General features: G+C 36.7%; 1 protein-coding gene across 3 annotated transcripts; it reads left to right on the forward strand.

Annotated features, from left to right (window-relative positions):
- Positions 1-52: 52 nt before the first annotated feature.
- Positions 53-11,800, forward strand: LOC114269307 (secondary thiamine-phosphate synthase enzyme). 3 transcript variants are annotated; one of them, XM_028210604.2, is made up of 7 exons: positions 53-650; positions 3,195-3,255; positions 3,361-3,455; positions 3,540-3,573; positions 9,267-9,321; positions 9,412-9,454; positions 11,447-11,800. In XM_028210604.2, exons 1-7 carry the CDS (start codon positions 429-431, stop codon positions 11,516-11,518), a joined length of 582 nt encoding a protein of 193 aa, XP_028066405.2. In that variant the 5' UTR covers positions 53-428; the 3' UTR covers positions 11,519-11,800. The 3 variants fall into 3 exon arrangements, with proteins under 3 accessions (XP_028066405.2, XP_028066404.2, XP_082778588.1); XM_028210603.2 differs by lacking the exon at positions 9,267-9,321 and having other exon boundaries at positions 202-650; XM_082922462.1 differs by lacking the exons at positions 9,267-9,321; positions 9,412-9,454 and having other exon boundaries at positions 202-650.
- The last annotated feature ends 1,402 nt before the right edge of the window (positions 11,801-13,202 follow it).

Below are 13,202 nucleotides of genomic sequence, written 5' to 3' on the forward strand. Positions count from 1 at the left end.
ATAGTTTATAACTTTGTGAAGTCAGAAATCAGCTTCTTCTTTGAGTGGAGCAGGAAATGCTTTAAGAATAAACTGAAAATCAGATTAAACTAAAAATTATAAGTTATAGACTGTTTAGACATAAATTATAAGTATTTTCTCACAATCCTACCAAACAGGACTAAAGGCTAGTATTCCTAAACTTTATATACTGGTAATGATAATCTGTTGTGGACCATCCAAAGCAAAAGCAAAGACGAAGGAGCGAAGGAAGGATGAAAGAGGGGCCCACACCAAGGGGAGGATGTGTCGCACATTGCAAAGCTCGGTTGCTGAGCTGCGTATATTAATTTAGTAAAGCAGGTGCAGGGTGTGAAAAAGAAGAGAACCACCGAACCCCCAAATAACACAAATACAAATACAAATACAAATAGGGGAGAGGGGAGGAGATGCAAATTCAAAGCTCATTTGTGAGTGCAAAGGCGGCTTCAGTGTGTGTGTGTTCTCCGATCATCAGAGTGAAATCCCTCTACTACACTCAGAAGATCACCCACGACGATCCTTCCTCTGCCGGTTCTATGGCAGCTCCTCCTCCACCTGCCCCAAAATGGTCTCAGAAGACTATTACTCTCCCTCCTCAGAGGCGAGGTTGTCATCTCATCACTCCCAAGGTCTCTCTCTCTCTCTCTCTCTCTGCTACTTGTATCCTTATTCTCTCTTACTCCTCAATTATGCTTTGTTTTATTATTATTATTCATGCTTCGTCTCATCTTTCTGTTGGATTTTCTGTTCATAATACATACCTCTGATTTTTGCTTCGCCTCCTGGGTAAGTGAATGTGAAGTGAACACTACTCACTACTCTAGTTGTGATCTGCAACTGAGTGCAGAGACGAATGCCTACCACGCGTTTGTGTGCAGTCTAAGGGTAAAAACTGCAAGTCAAATCTTTGCCTTAATGAAGAGGATTTAAACTACTTTTTTAGATGCAGTCAAATTATTATGCAACTGTGTGGAGTTCAAACACAAATAACTGCAGGCTTGAATTCAAAGATAATACAAATAACTTGATATTTTCAAAGACAACTAGAATTGAAAATGGCAAACTGCACTGCAACCAAGTGTTGATAAACTAATTGTACAAGCCTAAATTGAGAATTGAAACTGATACTGTTTGATGTATTGGTGGTGCGCAACCCTCATTTTATCTTTGCGTTGGCTATTTATAATGGCTGGCTGCGTGCAAGTTCAAACATCAGCACCTCACATCCTTCTGTTTTCAAGACTGCATGTCCTCCACCTTCTTCATTGTTGCACTCCTTATCTAGTGTGTCTTGCTCTCACACTCTGGTTGCCCCACTTGTCCCAACTTTCCAATGCCTTCATTAATTCAAAGAGAATCTACACATTCTACACTACTGATTTTTTATGGTTGAGGCTTCACAGATTGCCATGTCCTCCTTTTCTTATGTAATGCAGACTTACTTCCATTGACTTGATGGAATACTTCTCCATGTGTGACATGTTCTTTTCCTTTGACCAGGTGTTGAACAATACCACAACTATCCCCTGCTTCATGGGATATGAAATAACACTTGGTTGTTGGGATGACTTATACATGCCCTTCTTCCATAAGTTGCCATTTGTATAGATATAGTTACACATGAAGATTCCACATCTATCATAGCAAAACTACTTCTTTTAACATAAAAGGGGAGAGAAAAAGTTTATAACAAACTCCTCTCAATTAATCTCAGTTTAATATAAATCTGACCCAAGTTACTTCAACCAACCCTTTCTTACTTGGCTTCCATCACTACGTACCCATTTCCTGTTGGCTAGCCATTTTTAGCCTATGGCTTGGTTGGAGATTAGTCACCCTTAAAGTGATTGTTTGGAAGTTGGACACCCTTGAAGTTTTCAACTCTCACCTATTTCCTAATTTTGTTTTGTTATTTTTGTTGAAGATTTGACTGTATCATCAATTGGTATTTGAAATTAATTTGGTGTGTATCCCATGCGCCATGGTTCTAGCCACTTAAACGAATCTTTACTCACCTTGATCAGAAAGGTCTTTGTTTAGGTGTCTCAAAAAAATTGAAAAGAGCGAACTTTGAAAGTGTTGTTCATTATGTTGAATCCTATGAACAGAATTGGGAGCAAACAAAGCAAGAAGATTTCTACAATTAACACTAAGTCAACCAAATTCTGGCTGGTGGTATTGGGGCATGTGATTAAAAAACAGAAACTTGCTTCCTAAATTCTGGCTGATGGAATTCCTGCAACTAGAAGGAGACAATCCTTCAGACTATATTTCACATGCAAAATGGCTTCCTAAATAGGCTCAGAACAATAATGTGGTGATGCACTGATTCATTATGGTGTATTATTTTATGTTGGGATAACTCAAACAAACACATCAAATATTCAAAATTAAGCTCTTGACAGGCGCGCAGGCACAAGAGACATCTCAGCAGGGTCCGTCATACTTGCTTACCGCAACACTCCCTCACTAGCCCCAAAAGCCTCCATTGTCCACAAATTCAATATTATATTTATGTTTTTCCTGAGTTTCCATAGAGTCTGGTTATGTTAGGATTAGGAAGGTCAGGTTTCTATTGAGTCTATATGTATTTTGAGGATGCTGTATGTTTAACTCTTATGTTTGGTTGGAGGTTAATCATCATCCTTGAAATGATTGTCTGTAGGTCCAACCCCCTTGAACCAGGGATGTCTTATTTTCTAATATTGCTTTGTTATTTTTGTTACAGATGCAATGTTGTCGTGTCAACTTGGCTTTGCTGATTTGTTTGAGCCTGCCTAGGCTGGGTTTCTTGTTATGCCCACTAAACTCTGTAGTCAACTCTGTTTATTGCATGATCAAGCCTACCATCCCTTTAATCACATTTGATTAAGAAGATCATCTGTTTACACATCAGCTAGCTCTGTTGTAGACTGAAAAGATCTTGGTCTTTTACTTCTGTTATATTTTTAGAACTTGAAGTATTGATGGCTTTTAGTTTTAATTTTATGATTTGTATATATTCATAATGGAGGAGGGTAAAATTGTTGGAGCCATTTGGTCATCCCATGGATATAAAACCCTCCAGTAATTCCCTTCTTTCCCCATGCATTAAGGTTGCATATGATAACTTTGTCTGGCATAATGTTCTGGTATGTTGGTTTTATATTCAATAACCGTTAGTTCTGCTTTAGGTTTTGAAGGAAATTGGGCAAGACTTGTCAGGATTCAAATGTGGCCTTGCACATCTTTTTTGTAAGTGACCTGCACACTATTCACTTACCTAAAATGTCTTTTGAATTTAATTTGGATAATGTAACATTTTCATCTTTTCCTTTTCTAATTTGTTATCTGTGACAGTGCAACATACAAGTGCTTCTTTGACTATAAATGAAAATTATGACTCTGATGTTCGAGATGATACCGAGACATTTCTTAACAGCATAGTTCCAGAGGTGAGGTTATTATATTTGATTCGAAATGGCAGCATTTTTGTGTTGTAGGGGGGTATATTTCAATCCTGAATGCCATTTTTTCAGGGGATGTCTGCACCATGGAAGCATACACTGGAAGGTTAGTGTGGGACATGTTTCACTGAATCAGGGCAAGGGTATCAAATAACATTGTCTTCTTGCAAGTTTCATACCAACTTGACTGTATATCATAATTCCCTCTAACCAAAAATTTATGTCTCATTTGTTCTATAGAACCTTCAAACTTCTCACTTTGAATGCAATGAACGAGAAATGTCATTAAGGTTTTAATTTTTCTGGTATGACTTCTACCAACCATATGGAAGTGAAGAAATGTCAAAGGCATAAGAGTAATGCCTCATCTTGTACTTGACAATTATAATATAATACTTGCATATGTTTGGCTTGCTTATGGTGGACACAACTTTGAAATGTGAGCTATGTGGACTATCAATAATTTACATTATATTTAGTTGAAACTGTGAGAATATTATGTTAATTATGGAAATGTATTTTAGATTTGATTGTGAATATTAGATTGATTGTATTTCCTATTTCAGATTAGGGTTAGGACTGATATATGTATTGGTTGTAATCTTTGTATTAGCACAATTTGAATAAACAAGTTTATTTAGAAACATGGTATCAGAGCTACGTTCGTAACCTAAGCCGCTTGATTCATGAATTCTTCTTTTGGCTTCTGAATCACGAATTGATTGAGTTCTCTCTCTCGATTCATGGCCGGTTGAAGCTTTCTCTCCCTTGTTCCGTCTGGTTCGAAGTTCTGGGTCATCTGGTCAGCGTCATCGGCTCACGTGATTCATAATCGAACTACGTAAGTGGGATTTCTGGTTCGTCAAACTCGCCTGAAGCTTGCATCTCTTTTTCTAGTTCAGATTTCGATCGCGACTCCCTCTCTCTAGGTCTGATCGCGATCTCGAGTCTCTGTCTTTGCCTCAGCGAAGTCGTGACATCATCTGGGTTCAGTTTCAGGGTCTCAGTCTCTGCCTCTGTTGTTCGCAATCGCTTAGGATTACGTGTCGATTGAAGCTCTTTGCTTCGTTGTTAGTATTGACGAAGCTCCTCGTCTTTGGTCTCGTCTCTATTCTGTGGTCACTAAGCTCTCTCTCTCTCTCTCTTGTATTGGCTCTCTGATCTTAGTCCACCAGGTTTTGTCCTTATTACACTTTGACCACATCAATAGTAATAGTGTGTGTAATATATTGTGTGATCTGGTTCTGGTTGTTTGGGATTATTATATTTTGACTCATCAGTTCTTGGTTGTTACACTCGAACCCCTCACCTCTCTGGTTATTACGATGTCTTTGGCTTTTGATGAGTGTGCCTTCTGCTATCAGAGGGGCCATTGGAAGTACCACTGTCTCAAAAAGAGATGTTTGTCTGCCTCATCTTTTCAACAATCTTAGAACCAATTCCGTGCTCCTTCCGCTGCGTCTATTGCATTTGCTCCGGCTCCTGGTCCTGACTTAGCTTCCTTGACTGCTCAGATTAGCTCAGTCTAGTACATTAGGTAAAGTTTCTCCTAGTAAACTTATTGAATGTCGGGGCTGTAAACTTGCCAAAATAGCAGCTTTACCTTTTCGTAAAAGTACTTCTATATCTGATATATAATTTTCTTTAGTTCTTACTGATGTTTGGGGCCCTTCTCCTGTTCTCACCAAAGGGGGTTCTGCATACTATGTGTCATTTATTGATGACTGCACCCGTTACATTTGGGTTTATCTTATGACTTATAAGTCTGACTTCTACCAAATATATCGTACTTTTCAGTCTATGGTCACTACATAGTTTGGGTCTACTATTAAATTGTTGCGGTCTGACTTGGGCAGAGAATACTTTAAAATTGAATTCTGTGAATATTTGGCCAAATTGGATACCATTCACTAAACTTCTTATACTGACACACCTGCCTAAAATGGTCGAGCTGAGTGTAAACACCATCATCTCCTTAAGACAGTTAGGTCTCTCCTTCTTTCCTTCTCTCTGCTTCCGTTCCAGCTCCATTTTGGGGTGAGGTAGTTCTTATTGCTGCTTTTCTTCTTAATCGTATGCCTACCCCTCTTCTTTCTGGTCGGTCTTTTTATGAGGCTCTGTTTTCTCAACTTCTCAATTGCTCCCTCCTTCGTGTGTTTGGATCTGCTTGTTTTATCTTTTTACCTCGTAAAGATAGGACCAAACTTAGTGTCCGGTCTGTCTTATGTGTCTTTTTGGGTTATAGTCTCACTCAGAAAGGTTATCGTTGTTAAGGCCCTGTTTCCCGTCACCTTTATGTTTCCCGCCATGTTGCCTTTCTCGAACGTTTGCCTTACTATCAACTTCCTTCTCTCACCGCCTCAGTTTCTGAAGAGAATTTGGTTCATATTGACCCGTTTCCTTCTGAGGTCCCGCCTGATGAGTACATTTCCATAGTTCCTCCTGAGCTTGTTCTATCTTCTCCTCCTGTTTCACCTCTAGTTGTTTCTCCTTCGGTTTCTGTTCCTCCTCCGTTGTTAGTTTATTCTCGTAGCAAGGCTCCTCCTCCACTGGTTGTCTCTGCCCTTGCTGCTGATCTTCCTACTTTTGACGACTTTGATCCTGCTGCACACCGATATCCTACTCGAGCGCGTCATCCTCCAAATAGGTTAGGTTGGTCTAATACATGTTTTTTTGCTTTCTATCGTACTTTTTTGTTTGCTATTCACTCATTTTCAGGATCTCAGCTTCACAAGGAGGCCTGTCAGGATCCTCATTGGGTTCAAGCTATGGAGGATGAGTTGTTTGCTTTACAGAAAACTAGTGCTTAGGAGTTGGTTCCTTTGCTTGCTGGTAAGAATTTGGTTGGTTGCAAATGAGTCTACAAAGTCAAGACTCATTCTGATGGTTTTCTTGAGCGTTACAAAGCTCGTCTGGTTGCCAATGATTTCTCACAGGAGTATGGTATTGATTATAAGAAGACCTTTGCTTCTGTTGCCAAGATGATTATTGTTCGTACTTTAATCTCTGTTGCGGCTGTTCGTTCTTGGCTTCTTTATCAAATGGATGTTAAGAATGCTTTTCTCTTAGTTGCAGGAATCGTGCAACCAGGTGACGATTCGGAGTAAGAATCGCGATTCCGCGCTTCTTAGAAAGAAATGTGTAGGAATCGCGTTTCTGTGGAGAGAGAAACGCGATTCAATCCAAGATGGAATCGCAAGAGAGAGAGAGAGAGAGAGAAACCTGAACTCGCTGTCGCCTTCTCCTTCGACATCGCCTGGACCTTCGATCTGCTCTCGCGATCTGCTCCTGGATCTTCGATCTGCTCTCGCCTTCGATCTTCTCCACATCGCCTTCGCCATTGCCATCGCCAGCCGTCTTCGATCTGCTTCTTTACCTTCTTCTTCTTCTCTCTCTCTCTCTCTCTCTCTCTCTCTCTCTCGTCGATTTATGTTACGTTCTGTCTCCCCCTCCCATTTTGTAACATATAATAAATATAATAAATAATATAATTTGTTATAATAAATAATATAATTTATTATATAAGAATAAATCTAATTAAATCAAAAAATATAATAAAAAAATATCAAATTAAATCTATAAAATAAATATCCAATTTTTAATTTTTATTTACTTTAACATATTTTATTATTCTTTATTTGTTATATTTTTTATTTATAATATACACCAATTAAAAATAAAAATAATTATATAAATAAATTAAAAATATTATCAATAAAAATAATAAATATATTTAAAAATAACTATTTAAATCACCTTTATATAATAATCATATTTTAAAAATAACTATTAAAATACATATATATATATATATATTACCGCTCCCCGAGGCGCTCCCAACCTAAGAAACTTTTATCAGCTCACGCTCCTCTGCTCCCGCTCCCGCTCCCGCTTCGTGCAACTAAGGCTTTTCTTAATGGCCATCTCACTGCGGAGGTTTACATGCGTTCTCCCCCGGTCTTCACCATTCCTCTAGACAAGTTTGTCGCCTTCGGCGTGCTCCATATGGTCTGAAGTAGTCTCCTCGTGTTTGGTATGATCGCTTTCAGATTGTTGTTACTGAGATTGGGTTTTATCCTTGTGCCCAGGACTTTGCTTTATTTCTTTCCCACACCTCTGCTGGATTTGTTGCATTATTACTATATGTGGATGATATGATCATCACTGATTCTGACTCTTCTGCTATTTCTGAGGTCAAGTAGCATCTTTTCCGCACATTTGAAATGAAGGATCTGGGCCCATTGCGGTATTTTCTTAGTATTGAGGTAACTTTTTCTCCTAAGGTCTACTTTCTATCTCAAGCTAAGTATGCCAATAAGGTTATTCATCATGTCGGTCTTACTGACATTAAGATTTCTGATACTCCCATGGAGCATAATGTAAAGCTCAACACTACTGATGGTGTTCTTCTGGATGATCGTACTTTATATCGAGAGCTCATGAGTTGCTTAGTCTATCTGACGGTTACTCGTCCTGATCTTGCCTGTGCTGTTCATGTGGTTAGCTAATTTGTCTCTGCTCCTCGCTCTACCCGTTGGGCTGCTTTGGTTCGGATTCTTCGCTATCTCCGGGAACTATATTTTAGGGTTTACTGTTGTCTTCTACTTCCTCTTTGGATTTGGTGGTTTATGCTGATTCTGATTGGGCTGGTGATGTCACTGATCGCAAGTCCACTTCTGGCATCTCCATGTTTCTTGGTGATTCTTTGATCTCTTAAAAGGCCAAGAAACAGACTGTTGTTGCGCGTTCCACTGCCGAGGTTGAGTACCGTGCTATGGCTCATGCCATTGCTGAGATTGTTTGGCTTCGTTGTCTCTTAACTGAGTTGGGTGTCCCTCAATCTTCTTCGACCTCCCTTTACTGTGACAACCGTAGTGTTATTCAGATTGCACATAACACTGTCTTTCATGAGCGAACGAAGTACATTGAGATTGATTGTCATTTTGTACATTAGCATCTGTATTCTGACTCCATCTCGCTTCCTTTCGTCTCTTTGGCATTTTGCTGATTTATTTACGAAGACTCACACTACTACTCGCTTTCAGTTTTTTCTTGGCAAACTCTTAGTATTTTCTGTCAAAACACCTTGAGTTTGAGCAGGGGTGTGAGAATATTATGTTAATTATGGAAATGTATTTTAGATCTTATTGTGAATATTAGATTGATTGTATTTCCTATTTCAGATTAGGGTTAGGATTGCTATATATATTGGTTGTAATCTTTGTATTAGCACAATTTGAATATACAAGTTTATTCAGAAACTTACAGAAACATCATGAATGCCATAAAAAGAGACATGTTTTTAACTTAATAAAAAAAGGGATACTTCATAGAAAGAGGTTAAACAACAAAAGTTTTGAGTCATGTCTAATTTGACATGAAACCTCCTACCTACTTTTAGTTGTTTTAATGTTGCCCAAGCATGGATGTTGACTTGGCTGTGAAACTAAACTACTTGAGCTTGACTAGTGTTCAGCTTGTTAAAATCTTGTTTGAGACTGACTCATTATGTGCAAGTCAAGCTTGAACATATGTTGAAGCTCATTAATTTTTTTGAGCTCAGGTCAAAGTTGTCCTAAGAAGCTTATATGCACACTAGAACTGTATAGAAAACCAAGCTAATCAAACTCAACTCGTAATCAGCTTGATTGAATCTTGTTTGAGATCGGCTCGAAAGATAAATAAGTCAAGCTTGACTAAATTTTATGCTCATTAAGTTTTCAAGCTTGAACAATCCCCCACTCAACTTGGTGCAACTCGTTTACCACCCTAGATGTTGAATAATTTTTTTTTTTGCAGGTCCAGATGACATGCCAGCACACATCAAATCATCAATGTTTGGCTGCACACTCACGTGCGGATATTTGTTTTTATTAATTGGGACTGCTTTTATATTGAAGTTTCACTACCAAATTGCCATTTATATTTCTTTGAACTTTTGCAGGATTCCAATTACGAATGGCCAGCTTAACATGGGAACTTGGCAGGTGTGTAAAATGGAGTTTGGAAAAGATGTGTAGAATTTTTTAATGATCAAGCGATAAGCTTCCTTTGTATGGTTTCCATGACTAATTTCAGCAAGTGATCCTGAAAAATCTATATTTCATGGACTTACAATGGATGCTTGAATTTTTAATGAATTAAATTGGTCAAAATGCATCAGTGTATATATTGTTTTAACTAGGGAAGAGAGGAAAGGATAAATGAAAAGCATATGCAATATCGACCAATAACATATGCAGTGGGAAGGGAAGTGGCTCCAATATTTGTTCTTTGGCTAGTGTGAAAGAAGTAAGAACTCTAATGGGAAGTTAAATAGCAATTAAAATGATTTAAACTTCCATGAGGATTTGTCGTCAATAACATGTTCTTCTTGTGCCAACCTAGTTAGGATTACGAAGTTAGATTATGATGCTTTTTGCTCTTAACCAAACCAAACTCTAATGGAATCGGCTGTACGAATCCTTTTTTTTTCCGACTCTATTTATGACCATTTCGTTAGTCAAATGAAGGAGATTTATATCTCTATTTACTACACTAGTTCACATCAATTTGGGTCTACCCCTTCCCCTAACACTACCATTTACTGTCACTGTATCTCATCTGTTCACTACTGCCTATGTTGGTCTCCGTTGTATATAACCAAATCATCTCAATCTATTTTCTCTCAGCTTATCTTCTATCGGTACTACTCCTATCCATTCTCGAATATACTTATTCCTAACTCTGTCTTTTCTAGTTTTGTCACACATCCACCTTAGCATTCCCATCTGAGCAACACTTATCTTATTTACATGTTGTTTCTTAGTTGCTCAACATTCCGTCCTATACAATATCGCTGGTCTAATAGCCGTTCTATAGAACTTCCTTTTTAGTCTAGTGAGTATTCGTTTATCGCACAGTACTCCAGACACACTCCTCCACTTGAGCCACCCCGCCTTAATTCTATGGACCATATCCGCTTCAATCGCTCCAGTTGTTGTGATAATCGATTATAAATAACAAAAATGTTCACTCTTAGATAGTTCTTGATTCTCAATCTTCACTTCTCCTCTGCTTCTATTGTAATTGTTACTAAAATTACACTCCATATGCTTTTTGCTCTTGCTCCCTCTGTATTGATGTATCTTCATATGTAATGTGTGTTGTTTTCATCAATAAAGTTCCTTTTTGCTAATCAAAAAAAAAAAAAAAAAAAAAAACACAATTGCGATATTCAAGTTTTGCAAGTGTCATGCGCTGCCAAGTCCACAAAGTCTTCAGGGATAGACATCAATGATTGAAGTGGTACTACTTTGACCTCTTAATCATTTTTTTTGTGTCACTGTTTTGAAAAAAAGGCCAACTTATGGAACCTCCCAACCATGTGCAAAGTTCTTGCACTAGACCCATGTTGAAGAAGCGTAAATGTTCTATCTATTTGCCTTAACACCACATTTAGGCACTTCTTAGTCATTATTATTAATATCAACATGATACTGTTCCATGGGTATATTTAATGGGTAGGACCTGCTATGCATTGCGTGTTGATTGTTGTTATGCCATGTTTTCCTGTCACTTTTTGTTCCAAGCTCCTTTGGAGATAGCTGCATCTTGTGAACTCTTTTGAAGATATGTTTTCTCACTGACTGTTATATTTATATTTAATATATTTCTTCATTGAAAGCTAATAAGGTCATACACAGCTACAACTATTTATGGTGGTTTAGTACCAATGTCGTAATCCCAAGGCATCTTCTGTTTGAACTTGGGATTGGTGCCTCGCAGACCTTGGGACCTTGAGAACTATACAAGTTCAGCAGTGTCAAGTAATATTTATATGGCCAGTGGTTTTCCATTACTTGTATACTGTAACATGGACTTGAGATTGTTAAAGCTGGTTTTATGTTTTGCGATTGTTTTTGCATTTGGGAAATAACTAGTCTGATCTTTATGATTTTGAATAGGAGGATTCATATTTCTCTCTCTCTTTGTTACAGGGCATATGGCTGTGCGAGCACCGAGACGAAGCTACTCCACGCAAAGTTGTGGTCACTCTTAATGGAATTTAAGGTGCTAAAGTTAAGGGATTTGACTTTTAAATCTGAAGTCTTATATTTTTGTAAAACAAAAATTCTATTTAGGTGGTTTATGATTAACAAATAATGTTAATGGACACTTGTTTTGTTTGTGATTCTTCCATTCTCTCCGTGACCAGTTGAGAGGGAAGTAAGAGTTCCGTGTGAGTAGATATATGGGAAATATGTTAAGGTAGAAGTAATATGTTGTTTTATAAGTAACAATTTCAAATTACACTCTGGCTCATGATAGTGTCACTAATCACATTTTCACAACTGGCTCCTAGTTCATGCTTTCATAATTTTTTTTTCATGTAAATTTATTTTTGGAAATTTTCTAAAAAGTTGTTTATTTTATATTATTTTTTAAAAATGATTACTCAAATAAGTTTTATATTAAAAAAAAAAATGAAAAGGATGTTAGCTTGCAAACAGAGAGCCTGACCTCCTTTGGCAACATCATATTTTAATTTAAAATTTAAAAAGTTATTAAAAAATTAAAAAATCTAACAAATTATACAAAAAAAAAAGTCAAATATTGTCTTTCTCTTTATTTTTTTTGTGTACTTTTTTTTCTTTTTTTTTTTATAAAAAATTAAAAAATCTTTTCAAACATATTAATTTTTTTTACTTTATATTTTAGGTAAAAACTTTAAAAATTATTAAAATAGTTTATTTCTAAACAAGTTTCTCCAACAGTTTTTTTTTTTTCTCCTTCTAATGGGCACGAATCAAGTTAGTCAGGAGGCCAAAATTTTAAGATTAAGGCAGTGTTTGATAGAGTTTAAAAGGAAAAGAAAAAAAAATGAAAATAGAGTTGTATTTTGAGTTTGAGTTTTGGAATTATGATTTGAAAAAAGAAAATTTGTTTAGTTATGAATTTTGAATTGAATTTTAAATTTTTAATGTGACATATGAAATGAAAAATGTTGTTTGGTTATGAGTTTTAGAAAAAAAATTCAAAACTTAATTGAAAAACTTATAACTTATAACCCAATACATAACTCAAAACTCTATTAATAATTCTATTTAAAACTCATAACTAAACTCTTTTTAAAATTTAATTCAAAAAAATAATTTATATATTTAAAAAATATTAAAAACAAATATAATTATTTTTTCCAAATAATAGATAGCGATTTACAATTGCAAAAAACTATATATATACATATATATTTTACTGTTCCGGTCGATCTGCCGACTATCAGTGGCGGGCGACCGAGTAGACCAAAAATTCAAAAATTGTCTGCTCGGAAGAAGCTTTGCTAAACGTGAAAGAAAAGTGTGTTTTAAAATGTGTAATGGAATTAATTTTTAAATACGTCACCCAAATAGAGGTTTCACGTAAGAGAAAAGAGTGAGACTCCCACCATCCAGTGAATGCTGATTGATCTAATTTTTTATTCTATTTTATTTTATTATCCTCTTCTTCTTGCTCTCCACGTATATATGGGGATGGTGAGGGTCACCAAAGTGGGGTGTGAATCATCTCTGTTTTACGTACATGGGTGAAATTATAAATTGAGCACGGTACTAAGCACAACCTAAATTTTTCTCAACATGCTTAGGCAAGTCAATAGATTAGGCTTGTTGGCAGCCAAACGGGTCAAGATTTTTCGTTTATTTTTTGTAATTTCTAATAGGTTGTGGACCAACCTGACATCCGCCCAAACAAACC

Source organism: Camellia sinensis, chromosome 3, assembly GCF_055761805.1.
Source record: "Camellia sinensis isolate YWXY chromosome 3, ASM5576180v1, whole genome shotgun sequence".
In the NCBI taxonomy this organism is placed as follows: domain Eukaryota; kingdom Viridiplantae; phylum Streptophyta; class Magnoliopsida; order Ericales; family Theaceae; genus Camellia; species Camellia sinensis.